This window comes from Hyla sarda, chromosome 6 (genome assembly GCF_029499605.1).
Source record: "Hyla sarda isolate aHylSar1 chromosome 6, aHylSar1.hap1, whole genome shotgun sequence".
In the NCBI taxonomy this organism is placed as follows: Eukaryota; Metazoa; Chordata; class Amphibia; order Anura; family Hylidae; genus Hyla; species Hyla sarda.
This window is the reverse complement of record NC_079194.1, coordinates 59,961,394-59,975,291: the sequence shown is the minus strand read 5'-3', so window position 1 is coordinate 59,975,291 and position 13,898 is coordinate 59,961,394. Positions and strand designations below refer to the sequence as shown.

The 13,898-nt window shown below is 40.3% G+C and overlaps 1 protein-coding gene across 7 annotated transcripts in view; it reads right to left on the bottom strand.

Moving 5' to 3' along the window:
* Nucleotides 1–13,898, bottom strand: part of DMC1 (DNA meiotic recombinase 1) — a 130,348-nt gene that overhangs the window by 33,638 nt on the left and 82,812 nt on the right. For 4 of the 7 annotated variants that reach the window (XM_056523866.1, XM_056523870.1, XM_056523868.1 and 1 more), the window contains one exon: nucleotides 6,536–6,608. The exons of the other annotated variants lie outside the window; for them this stretch is intronic. In XM_056523866.1, the coding sequence (XP_056379841.1) occupies nucleotides 6,536–6,608 (73 nt within the window). The remainder of the gene's footprint in view (nucleotides 1–6,535; nucleotides 6,609–13,898) is intronic. 7 annotated transcript variants of the gene reach the window in all.

Below are 13,898 nucleotides of genomic sequence, written 5' to 3'. Positions count from 1 at the left end.
CGCAAAATCGCAGCATTTTTGCCGCGATTTTACCGCGATTTTCAGCAAAATGCAGTATTCAGGGCTTAAGGCACTAACACTCCTCCCCCTGTCCTCAGCATTCTGGAGGAGCACTGCTTGCGCTCCACTAATCAGACGTCACCATGCTCAGGCAGCGCTCCACTAGTAAACCCCCCTCAGTGCTTGCGCTCCACTGCTCGGGGCCCCTGGTGATCGCTGTCAGCACTTTTTTTTTTATTCTATTATGTGTGGCCCTGCAGGGCTGAGGAGGCTAGGGCTGCTGGGAGCCCCTACTGACGTGACCCTGGAGCAGAAGCAAGGCAGCCTCAGCCAACCCGATCTCCAGCAATCACCTCCTGGTGGTAAGAAGAGGCTTTGGGTTGGGGACATGTATTGTATTTGTGTGTATATGATTTTTTTATGTGTACATGTATTATGTGTGCATGATAGATGTATGTGTGATGTGTGTATGTATGAGGTTTGTTACAGTGTGTCACCCTAGTAGTAAGGAGATTACATGAGGAGGAGGTTTGTTACAGTGTGTCACCCCAGTAATAAGGAGATTACATGAGGAGGAGGTTTGTTACAGTGTGTCACCCCAGTAGTAAGGGAATTACATGAGGAGGAGGTTTGTTACAGTTTGTCACCCTAGTAGTAAGGTGATTACATGAGGAGGAGGTTTGTTACAGTGTGTCACCCCAGTAGTAAGGAGATTACATGAGAAGGAGGTTTGTTACAGTGTGTCACCCTAGTAGTAAGGATATTACATGAGGAGGGGGTTTGTTACAGTGTGTCACCCCAGTAGTAAGGAGATTACATGAGGAGGAGGTTTGTTACAGTGTGTCACCCCAGTAGTAAGGAGAGTAAGGATTCATTTCCCCCATCACTATTAAGGACATCCCTGTGTTCCTAAAGATCTTTTCGGGACACAAGGTTGCCCGCATTAACTCTCTGCGGCCCTGCATTAACTTTAAAAACACAGGGGTGCACGCCAGAGATAGAGCACGCCGGGACGTCACTGACATCCCGTGCATGCGCCCCTAGGAACGGAGGCACAGAGCATCGAGCAGGAGGACGCCCGCTGGCCAGCATGGTAAGTCACCAGCGGCATGTCATCTTCAGTGCTCAGACCACTGCTCCTCTGGTCCCTGGACCTACTGCTATGGCCTATAAGCCAGGAGGAGCGGTGATCAAAGCACTGAAGCAGCCATACACTGTATATGGTTGTTGGCTGTATGTCTGTGGGGGAACATATTACCAACCTAATGTGGGGGAACTATAATGCCAACCTAATGTGGGGGGACTATACTGACATCGCTGACCATGCCTGTACGCATGCGTGCTCTGCAATTCAAAACTTTACAACTTTATTGTGACTCCTTCTGCGCACGCGCACAAACTTGCACTTCAGCGCGATGATGGCGGCGGACACATCATTAGGATCCAAGATGGTGGCCGCCATCGCACTAGGAGCCTGTGATAAGGTAACTTCAATCACCTGTTTATTTCTTTTCCTTACTCTGATAGGCCAAAGATATATATATATATATATATATATATATATATATATATATAGACCCATAACCAGTAGTTAGATCACTCCCTGAGGAAGCCTTCACAGCGAAACGGTGTTGGGGTCTGGCGTGCTGCATAGGGGTATGTGTGTACCATGCATCTGATCCGTCACTCTGCTGTGGCAATTTACCTTTCAGCCTACTAGCTGACACTGGGTCTGATGTGGGTTTTGCTCCTTTGTCTTTCCCACCAACATCTTAGGTGTTCCCTTTGCCCAGCTCAGTAACGGATCAGATAAGTGCAGGCTTTTCTATTGTTCTGCCTCCTTCCACTGTGTCACTTTATGTTATGTGCAATATCAATTGGCTGAGGCCATAATATTTACTGTTTACATATTGAAGTGTTTACATTGTCTATATCTATTTTATGCTGCATGTTGGCAGCCTTATAGATTGCATCACTTTAATATAGTATTTATAATTTTTTGTATTTTTGCACACCAATTCTTTTGCACATTGCTAATTACCCACCTATGTAGCAGCCATGATTTGTCCCTCTTGTTGCTGTCCCTTGTTTTAATGTTTTTAATCATGTATGTCTAATAAAGATTAACATTTATTCGTACTCACTGTTCTGGTGTGTTTATGGGAGTTTATTTTATCCATCAAGCGGAATTTGAGCGGAATTCAAGCGGAATTTCCACATGGAAATGAAGAGGAATGAAGGAGGAGGCTATTTAATTCTACTTTTCTGAATTCCGGGTGAATTCCCCTTAAAAACGATGTCGGGCAAAAAATTTTATTACCATTGACTTCTATTGGATTCTGCTCGCGGATTCCGCTTGAAGAATTAACATCTTTCTTCAAGCGGAAAGGAATTCAGCGTCAGAATTCTGCTAGCGCAATTTCCGCAGTGTCAACAGGACAGCGAAAACAACATTAAAGTCAATGGGCATTAAAGGAGATGTGCATTAATTTGGAGCTGAGTATTCAAGAGGAATTACTCGAGTAAATTCCTCTTGAATTACTCAGTGTGAACGCACCCTAAGGTTAGCATCTAAAAGCATGTGCACCTCCAAAGCTACCAGAGGAGCTCTCTGGATAAAACAGTGGTCTGGAGATTCTCCTGCTAAAAATAATTTTTGTACATTACCTTTTGATCCAAATAGTATGTTTGGTCCTGAACTTGAAAAAATTCTTCCTAAAATTAACGATGAGAATGGGCCCCATGTCCCCATCACTAAAAGAAATCAACTTTTTGGCCTTTTCAGACAAATCTCAGAGGATCTCCAAAAACGAGAAAGGGGAGACATGATAAGCAGAGAAATTTTGACAAGAAAATTTTTCAATCCTCTAATAAAAAGAAAAATCGAAATCAAAACAAATCCACAGACCAGTGATACCAGGTTTATTCAGGGGGGGGGGGGGGGGAGTCTTTTTTGCCAAATATGGGAAGAAACTTCTTAAGATGCGTTGGTCAGGTCAGTCGTCCAAAGAGGATACTTACTGGATTTTGTTAAATTTCCAGAAGGAAAGTTTATATTCGACCATGAAAATTGTATAGTTCTTAAGCTAGTAGAAGAATTTCTCATCAAAAAAGCAATAGAAAAGTTCCATCTGCCCAAAAATTCCAAGGAGTTAACTCCAGGATATTTCCTGTACTCAAACCTGGTGGAAAATGGTATCCAATCATAGACCTAACATATTTAAACCAGTATATGGTGAAAAAGATATTCAAAATGGACACAATAGCCTCTGTAATTCCATTTATTCAAGTCCTAGATCATTTTGCTACAATAGACCTGAAAGATGCATATTTGCATATCCCCATAGCTGTTCAACACAAGGAATTTCTCAGGTTCAGCATGCAAACAGAATCTGGCCTTCTTCTTCATTACTAGTTCAGATGTCTGCCTTTTGGTCTGTTATTCTCTCCAAGAGTATTCACAAAAGTATCAGTAGTGGTGGCAGCACTACTGAGGAAACGGCATATTTGTGATACCGTACCTAGACGATCGGTTGGTGAAAGCATCGTTCAGAAGTCCTTTCAATAATCTAGCTACAGTCCTAGAGTGTCTTTCTCATTGTGGATTTTTAATAAATCATGAGAAATGTCCTGTGTTTCCTTCCCAAAAAATTTGATATTTGGGATTCATTCTGGATTCAGTGAACATGAAATTGTCTCTATCTCCAGAAAGGATATCTTCCATCAAAACAGCAGTGAAGAAAGCAATCAGTCCTCCGTATATGATGGTAAGACAAGCCATGAAGCTTTTGGGTCTACTTACTTCATCGGTGGAAACTGTGCCGTGGGCCAGAACCCATTTCAGGAAGCTACAAGCATCTATCCTAAGTCAGTGGTCCAGGAATCCAAGAGGTCTGGATTTGTTAATGAAAATCAACTACAATACTTTCCAAGATCTCAGGAAGAAACCTCAAAATACTCTCACAATGGATGCGCTCAACAAAGGTTGGAGGGAACACTGTGTCCAGAAAACATGGAACACAAAAAATATAAAACACTTTCCTCCAATGTGAGGGAATTGAAGGCCATAATGTTGGCACTTCTACATTTTCAAGATCTTCTTCAATCTCACAATTTTTTACTCCAAACAGACAACATGACATCGGTCTGTTAGCTAAACAGACAAGGGGGTACAAAGAGCAAAGTGCTGGAGAAGGAGTGTGCTCTAATTATGTCTTGATCTCAAAATCATCTCAACTAATTGTCAGTAGTCCATATAAAAGGAACAGTCAACAAAATGGCGGATAGTTTGAGTTCAAAAATGATCTAACCAGGAGAATGGTCATTAAACAAAGAAGTTTTCATTTAGATAACCAAGAAATGGGGGAAACCACTCATAGATGTGTTTGCAAACAAGGAGAATACGCTTCTTCCAACATTTTGCTCCCTCAACAAAAACGATCATCCATATCATCTGGTCGGAATGTCTCTTTCCCGGAAGAAAGAATTTCTTTACCTGTTTCTACCAACACCTCTAATCCCGAAGGTAATTCAGAAAATTTGTCAGAAACAAACAATCGATTTTAATTACCCTATTCTGGCCCAGGAGAATATGGTTGCCTCAACTGTTAAAGATTTCGAAAAAAATAAGAATATTTCAAGCTTCCCCTCAGGCCGGACCTTATTATACAGAATCATGTGTTCCATCCCTATCTGAGCAGTTTGTCTCTCACAGCGTGGAGACTGAGAGGAGGAATTTAGAATCTTCTGAATTTTCAACTACAGTTATCAATATTTTATTATCTGCAAAACGACCGTCTACTATTAAAACATACTCAAGAATAAAAAAAATTTGCATCACTGGTGTATAAGTAACATAATTTCTTTTCCTGGTGTACCTGAAATTTAACTTTTTCTCCAATCTGGTTATGAAGGACTCAAGTACAATACTCTCAAAGTGCATTTGTTTGCATTGTCTGAGACTGAGAGGAGGAATTTAGAATCTTCTGGATTTTCAACTGCAGTTATCAATACTTTATTATCTGCAAAACGACCGTCTACTATTAAAACATACTCCAGAATACAAAAAAATTTTCATCACTGGTGTATAAGTAACATAATTTCTTTTCCTGGTGTACCTGAAATTTAACTTTTTCTCCAATCTGGTTATGAATACTCTCAAAGTGCATTTGTCTGCATTGTCTGATTCTTTCCCTGGTCTGATCTCTAACAATTAATTTGTCAAAAGTTTTTTCAAAGCCGTAAAGAATTTGAGACCCCCAATTTATTCTCCAGTTCTGTCCTGGGATTTAGCCATAGTACTAAAACACCTGGCATCACATCCTTTTGAACAACTGGATAGTGTGGAATTGAAATACTTAACTTGGAAAACTACTTTCCTCATAGCTGTGTCATCATTAAAAAGAGTTAGTGAACTCCAAGCTTTATCTTGTAAACCCCCATATTTGAGAATTCTCCCAGATTGCATTATTCTGAGGACTGTACCTTCCTTTAGACCTAAAGTTCCTTCTCAGTTGGCATACAACCAAGAAATTTCTCTTCCTGCCTTCCTTCATTCTCAAGAAGATCAATCAGTGTCTCTTTTAGATGTTGAAAGATTAGTTCTCACATACATAGAAAGAGTACGTGATTTTAGGCAAGAAGTAATTTACTTCTTCAATACTCTGGTCGCAATAAAGGGAAGAAGGCAAGCAAAGCTTCTATTTCTAGAGGGATCAAATCCACTATTTCTCAGGCCTATGATAGTGAAGGTCTTCCTTGTCCTTTAAATCTACGGGCCCACTCAAAGCAAGCCACTTCTGCTTCATGGGCTGAAGCTAATTTCATTACATTGGATCAAATATGTAAAGCAGCAACGTGATCTTCACCTCTTATGTTTGTAAAACACTATAAACTAGAGGTTATCTCTGTAGCCGGTTCAACCTTGGCCAAAACGGTGCTTAAATCTGCGGCATCTAATCTTCCCATCCAATAAAATATTGCAACTCAAGTTCCTTTGTTATGCTGCCTGAAGGACATCCAGGAAGAGGAAAATTCTTACCTGAAATTTTCTTTTCCTGTAGTCCGAAAGCAGCACAGTAGCCCTCCCTCATATGGATAACATACTGCTATATACAAAACACAATGAGGGAGATTTATCAAAACCTGTGCAGAGGAAAAGTTGCCCAGTTGCCCATAGCAACCAATCAGCATGCTTCTTTCATTTTTACCAAGGCCTCTGCAAAATGAAAGAAGAAATCTGATTGGTTGCTATGAGCGATTGGGCAACTTTTCCTCTGCACAGGTTTTGATAAATCTCCCTCAATGATGGTAGGAGGTGGTCTTCCTTAATAGGAGTGTGAACTGAGACTAATTAAAGGCTTAATATTATTATTGCTACTAATTGGTGTTCTGTCCAATAGGGCTAAGGATGTACTGAACCCTTTGTTGTTGTGCTGCCTTCAGACAACAGGAAAAGAAAATTTCGGGTAAGAATTTTCCTCATATACAAATATACTGTACACAACAATATAATTCCACTTCTATAAAAGGATTCAATGTGTTTTCAGTGTCCACGAAAATGACCTTTCCTCCCGAGTATCCATTATGTCCAGTAAGCTGGGCAGTCACTGGAAGTATTAAAATAACACATTAGTATATTACAGAGGTATAATGAAAGTATCATTTTAGACTTTTTTACACCCTGCTCGGACAATAAGTCAAAATAAAAAAGTTTGGTTCAGAGTAAGCCATTTGCAAAATAGCAATTTTGTAAATAAGGTACCTTTTAACCCCTTAAAGGGGTATTCCATGCAAAAACTTTTTTATATATATCAACTGGCTCCGGAAAGTTAAACAGATTTGTAAATTACTTCTATTAAAAAATCTTAATCCTTCCAATAGTTATTAGCTTCTGAAGTTTTCTGTCTAACTGCTCTATGATGATGTCACGTCCCGGGAGCTGTGCATGATGGGAAAGTTTCCCCATAGGAACTGCACAGCTTTCGGGACGTGAGTAATCATTGAGCAGTTAGACAGAAAACAACAGCTCAACTTCAGAAGCTAATAACTATTGGAAGGATTAAGATTTTTTAATAGAAGTAATTTACAAATCTGTTTAACTTTCCGGAGCCAGTTGAAAAAAAAGTTTTTGCCTGAAATACCCCTTTAACAATGAGCGCCGTAAATGTACATTTACGTCCTAAGCATAACCACGAGCATCCGCGAAGCTCGGATCATCCAGCATTGCAGCCGGAGGTCCCCTCATCTGGCTCCGCTGCATTCCCGGCGTCTTCTGCTCTGATCTGCCTTCCCGTAGATCAGAGCAGAAGATGACCGATAAAACTGATCAGTGCTATGTCCTATACATAGCACTGAACAGTATTAGCAATCGAATGATTGCTATAAATAGTCCCCTATGGGGACTATTAAAGTGTAAAAATAAAAGTAAATAAATAAAGTTAAAAAAATGTGAACACCCCCTCCCCCAATAAAAACGTAAATTGTCCCATTTTCCCTATTTCACCCCCAAAAAGTGTTAAAAAAAATTTTATATACAAATTTGGTATCGCCGCATGCGTAAATATCTGAACTATTAAAATAAAATGTTAATGATACCGTATGGTGAACGGCGTGAACGGAAAAAAAAAGGCCAAAATAGCTGCTTTTTTATAACATTTTATTCCCCAAAAAATTTATAAAAAATGGATTCAAAGTTTTATATAAGCATATATGGAATCAATAAAAAGTACAGATCGTGGCGCAAAAAATGAGCCCTCATACCGCCGCTTATATGGAAAAATGAAAAAGTTATAGGTCTTCAAAATAGGGGGATTTTAAACGTACTAATTTGGTTAAAAAGTTTGCGATTTTTTTTAAGCACAACAGTAATAGAAAAGTACGTTATCATGGGTATCATTTTAATTGTATTGACCCAAAGAATAAAGAACACATGTCATTTTTACCGTAAATAGTACAGCGTGATAACGAAACCTTCCAAAATTAGCAAAATTGCGGTTTTCTTTATAATTTCCCCACACACAAATAGTATTTTTTTGGTTGCGCCATACATTTTATGGTAAAGTGAGTGATGGCATTACAACAGACAACTGGCCGCACAAAAACCAAGCCCTCATACTGTCTGTGGATGAAAATATAAAAGAGTTATGATTTTTTGAAAGCAAGGAGGAAAAAACGAAAACGTAAAAATAAAATTGTCTGCGTCCTTAAGGCCAAAATTTAATTTAATTGGCGCCAGAAAGTTAAACAGATTTGTAAATTACTTCTATTTAAAATCTTAAAGAGGTTATCCACCATAAGGTGATTTTTGCACGTACCTGGCAAGAAGTAATGGACATGCTTAAGAAGGATCTGCGCTTGTCTTGGGGCTAAATGGCTATGTCATGAGATTACCATAACACTGCGGCTAGCTTTTTGTGAACTTGTATTTCCTGTTTGACTTTTCTTTTTCTGACTACAAATCCCACAATTCCATTTTCCTCCCTCCCACACATCAGCCACCCCACCCATTGAAACATAAATGAGCTGCATCCATCAAAAGACCTGTGGTTTTTAATCAGGGTGCATACAGCTGTTGCATTAGTTGCAGTTGATCTCTCTCCCACCAAGTGATCGCTCCACCCATTGAAACAGACAGGCTCCCTGTCATCAACTGACTATTGAGTCAGGTCTCGGCTGCATTGCAAGCTGGGAAAAATCCGAGACAACAGTCATTTTGTATGCTGTTAAAAATAAATAGTGGGGTAAAAATCACAGAAAAACTGTGAGAAAACCGTCACACACAGGTACAGACACTATATTATGAACTACACTAACTTTACAGCCCCTGTAGCATAGTCAAATAAAAAAAAATCCTGGAATACCCCTTTAACCCTTCCAGTATTTATCAGCTACAGTATGATCCACAGGAAGTTCTTTTCTTTTTGAATTTCCTTTCTGTCTGACCACAGTGCTCTCTGCTGACACCTCTGTTCATTTTAGAAACTGTCCAGAGCAGGATAGGTTTTCTATCGGGATTTGCTCCTACTCTGGACAGTTCCTAAAACGGACAGAGGTGTCAGCAGAGAGCACTGTGGTCAGGCATTCTCCTACTGACTAGATCCAAATACTTGAACATGTTACTTTTTACTAATTTGTTTCTGTTTTCTAAATCCTTTTTTGTTTTACACATTTTTGTCCATTATTGTCTTAGCTTCTGTTCTGCTCTGTTAACAGCATTTAGAGGTATACTGTACAGCAGTCATATGGACCATAGGAGGCAAAAGCTTAGAGATACCATATTGACTTAAAATGTCGGAGGAGGGCCCCCTTACCTGCCACCTGCTGCGGATTTGATGATGTAGACTGGCTTAGCCAGGCTATATCAGTGAATCACTGATCTTACTGTGTACTGCTATACTATAGGCATGCTATAGTACAGTAATAGAAAAACTATATAAATTGGGTATTGTTATAATCGCGTTGACCTACAGAATAAAGATAATGTATCATTTGTACCATAAGGTGCACTGCTTAAAAAAAAAAACAAGTTCCAAAATTGCAGTTCTCTTATAAATTTCCGCTCACAAATAATAATTTTTCGGTTTTGCGGTCCATTTTATGGTAAAATTAACCCCTTAGGGACCATTGGTTTTTCTGTTTTTGCACTTTGGTTTTTTCCTCCTCACCTTTTAAAAATCATAACCCTTTCAATTTTGCACCTAAAAATCCCTATGATGGCTTATTTTTTGCACCACCAATTCTACTTTGCAGTGACATCAGTCATTGTACCCAAAAATCTACGGTGAAACGGAAAAAAAATCAATGTGCAACGAAATTGAAGAAAAAACACCATTTTGTAACTTTTGGGGGCTTCCGTTTCTACGCAGTACATTTTTCGGTTTGATTTTGTCGCACTTCTGGAAAAAACTACATGCAGGAAAATTTATACGTTTAAAATTGTCATCTTCTGACCCCTATAACTTTTTTATTTTTCTGCGTATGGGGCGGTATGAGGGCTCATTTTTTTTGCACCGTGATCTGAAGTTTTTATCGGTACCATCTTTGTATTGATCGGTCTTTTGATCGCTTTTTATTCATTTTTTCATGATATAAAAAGTGACCAAAAATATGCTATTTTGGACTTTGGAATTTTTTTGCGCGTACGCCATTGACCCTGCAGTTTAATTAATGATATTTTTTTATAGTTCGTACTTTTACGCGACGATACCACATATTTTTATATTTATTTTTATTTACATGTTTTTAAATGGGAAAAGGGGGGTGATTTGGATTTTTTTTAGGGAAAGGGTTAAATCACATTTATTAACTTTTTTTTACACTTTTTTTTTTTTGCAATGTTATAGCCTCCATAGGGGGCTATAACATTGCATACACTGATTGCCAGCACTGTTCACTGCAAAGCCATAGCTTTGCGTTGATCAGTGTTATCGGCGGTCGATTGCTTTGAACGCCGCGTCTAAAGGGTTAATAGCGCGCAGCACCGCGATCGCTGTCGCGTGCTATTAGCCCTGGGTCCCGGCTTCAATTACATGCTGGGACCGACCCGATATGACATGCAGTCACCGTGTGACCGTGCGTTATATCGCGGGAGTCGGCCACGGATGTAAAGATACGTCCGTGGTCGTTAAGGGGTTAAATATCCCATTTCAAAGTGCAATTGGTCGCACAAAATACAAAAAAGCCCTTCATATGGGTCTGTAGGTGGAAAAAAATAAAAGAGTTATGGATTTTAAAAGGGGAGGAGAAAAAAAAAATGAAATCGCAAAAATGAAAATAGTCTGTGTCCTTAAAGTCAAAATGGGCTATGTCCTTAAAGGGGTATTCCAGGCAAAAAATTTTTTTATATATCAACTGGCTCCCGAAAGTTAAACAGATTTGTAAATGACTTCTATTATAAAATCTTAATCCTTCCAATAGTTATTAGCTTCTGAAGTTGAGTTGCTGTTTTCTGTCTAACTGCTTTCTGATGACTCACGTCCCGGGAGCTGTCCAGCTCCTATGGGGATATTTTCCCATCATGCAAGGGATATTCTCCCATCATGCATAGCTCCCGGGACGTGACATCATCATTGAGCAGTTAGACAGAAAACTTCTATAACCCCTATAACTTTTTTATTTTTCCGCGTATGGGCCGGTATGAGGGCTCATTTTTTGTGCCGTGTTCTGAAGTTTTTATCGGTACCATTTTTGTATTGATCGGACTTTTTGATTGCTTTTTATTCATTTTTTCAAGATATAAAAAGTGACCAAAAATACGCTATTTTGTACTTTGGAATTTTTTTGCGCGTATGCCATTGACCGTGCGGTTTAATTAATAATATATTTTTATAGTTCGGACATTTCCGCACGCGACGATAACACATATGTTTATTTTTATTTACACAGTTTTAATGGAAAAAGGGGGGTGATTCAAACTTTTATTAGGGAAGGGGTTAAATGACCTTAACTTTTTTTTTCACTGATCTTTTAACCTGATCCCTGCAAAGCCACAGCTTTGCATGGATCAGCGTAATAGGGGGTTGATTGCTCAAGCCCGTAGCTCAGGCTTGGAGCAATCAAATGCCGATCGGGGAGGGGACCTCCACTCGCGTCCTAGCTGATCGGGACATCGCAATTTTATCGCGATAGTCCTGATCAGCCCGACTGAGCTGCCGGGAAGCTTTTACTTTTGTTTTTGATGCGGCGATCAACATTGATTGCCGCATCTGAAGGGTTAATAGCGTGCAGCACAACGATCGGTGCCGCGCGCTATTAGCCCAGGGTCCCAGCTATCATAAGCCGCCGGGACCGACCAGGTATGATGCGGGGTCACGGTGTGACCCCTTTTTAAATGCCAGGACCGGGTGCAAGGCGTACAGGTACGCCCTGCGTCCTTAAGAGGTTAAGAATGAGGTTACAAACTCAAAAATTCAATTAGATATAAATATAAGATATAAATGTAAAGAAAAATACATTACAATATGTAGTAGATAAATTACTATATGTTAACAAGGTACAGTGATCCCTTAACATACGATGGTAATTCCTTCCAAATGAACCATCTTTAGTTGAAACCATCGTATGTTGCGGGATCCGTGCAATGATAAGTATAGGAAGTTATACTCACCTGTCCCCGCCGCTCCGGACCATCACCGCTGCCCTGGATGTCGCCCTCCATCGCTGTCGCTGCGTCCCCGAGGTGTCCCCGCCGCTCCGGACCGTTACTATTGCCCGGGATCGTCGCTCTTCATCGCCGTCATCACGTCGCTGCGCACGCCACTCATATTGAAGGGACGGCGTGCGCGGCGTCGTGATGGCGACGAAGGAGAGCGACGGCCATGCAGGGGATCCTGAAGAGGATGGTCCGGAGCACCGTAGACAGGTGGGTGATCATCACTGCAGCACACGGGGCACCTTAAACGGCTATCCGGCGGCAGCTGAAGCAGTCTGCACTGCCGGATAGCCGTTTATGCGATGGCCCTGACATGCAAAAGCATCGTATGTTGATGCTGCCTTCAACATGCAATGGCCTCTGAGAGGCCATCGTATGTTGAAATTATCGTATGTTGGGGCCATCGTAGGTCGGGAGGTCACTGTATAGTGTGATATGACTGATAATAAATATATATATATATATATATATATATATATATAAAATATATCAAAATATAAAATAAATATATAAAAAAATATACTGGAAGAGCAGCACAACCCAGGAAAAGTGCAAAAAATAGGAGGGTGCAGGCAACTACTTGGGCCCGGTTAGAGACCCCAATACAGATACAGTAACAAAAAGTAGAAAAATATAAAGTGGCTTTATACCATCATTACAAATACAGGTGCAACATTTCGTCGGCCAGTGAAGCCTTTTTCAAGCATGAAAAAGGCTGCACTGACAGCCGAAATGTTGCACCTGTATTTGTGAAGATGGAATAAAGCCACTTTATATTTTTCTACTTTTTGGAGTGCTGCGACTATCTCTTGTTGCTGTACAAAATATAAATAATATATAAATATATATATAATAAAATATGAATGGGAAGGAGTGCAGAAAGGGGATTTGCTAGAAACTACAGATGGAATTGTCATAAGGACTAGGTTGCAGGGTCCTTTCAGGCATCGAGTACGCGACCAGGCTCAGAACGGACCATGTATAATTATTTGACACATGGGTTGTGTGCAACACAGTACACTCGGTTGGGATATTTTCTTGATCCATGTTGAGCTCCCACAACCCTATTTCTGTATAATTTACAAATCTGTTTAACTTTTCGGCGAAAGTTGATTTAGAAAAAAATTTTTTTTCCACCGGAGTACCTCTTTAAAGATGTGCCAAATATGTTAAGAGGCTTAAATTTCTTAAAATGGTATTCCGCTGCTCGGCGTTTGGAACAGACTGTTCCAAACGCTGGAGCCGACACCAGGAGCTTGTGATGTCATAGCCCCGCCCCCTCATGATGTCACGCCCCGCCCTCTCAATGCAAGTCTATGGGAGGGGGCGTGATGGCTGTTACACCCCTTCCCATAGACTTGCATTGAGAGGGTGGGGCGTGACATCATGAGGGGGCACCGGCTCCAGTGTTTGGAACAGTGTGTTCCAAGTGCTGAGCAGCGAAATACCCCTTTAATGGATTTGGAAAATCCTTAATCAGTGTTCTTTTCAACATGACTGGCAAAAGGAGCAATGATCTTGATAAATCCCCCGCAAAACCGCCCTAACCCCCATGCTGTTTATTTTTCTAAGGATCATTTTTACAGTATATGGGTACATTCACACGTACAGGATCTGCTGCATATTTTGTGCAGCTGATTTTGCTACCTAACGCAATGGAAATTGTGTAGCTCACTCCACGAGCTGGCTCGAGGTTAACTGGGTAGGTCTATATCCCACAGACCTAAAAACATGTAGGGGATTATAT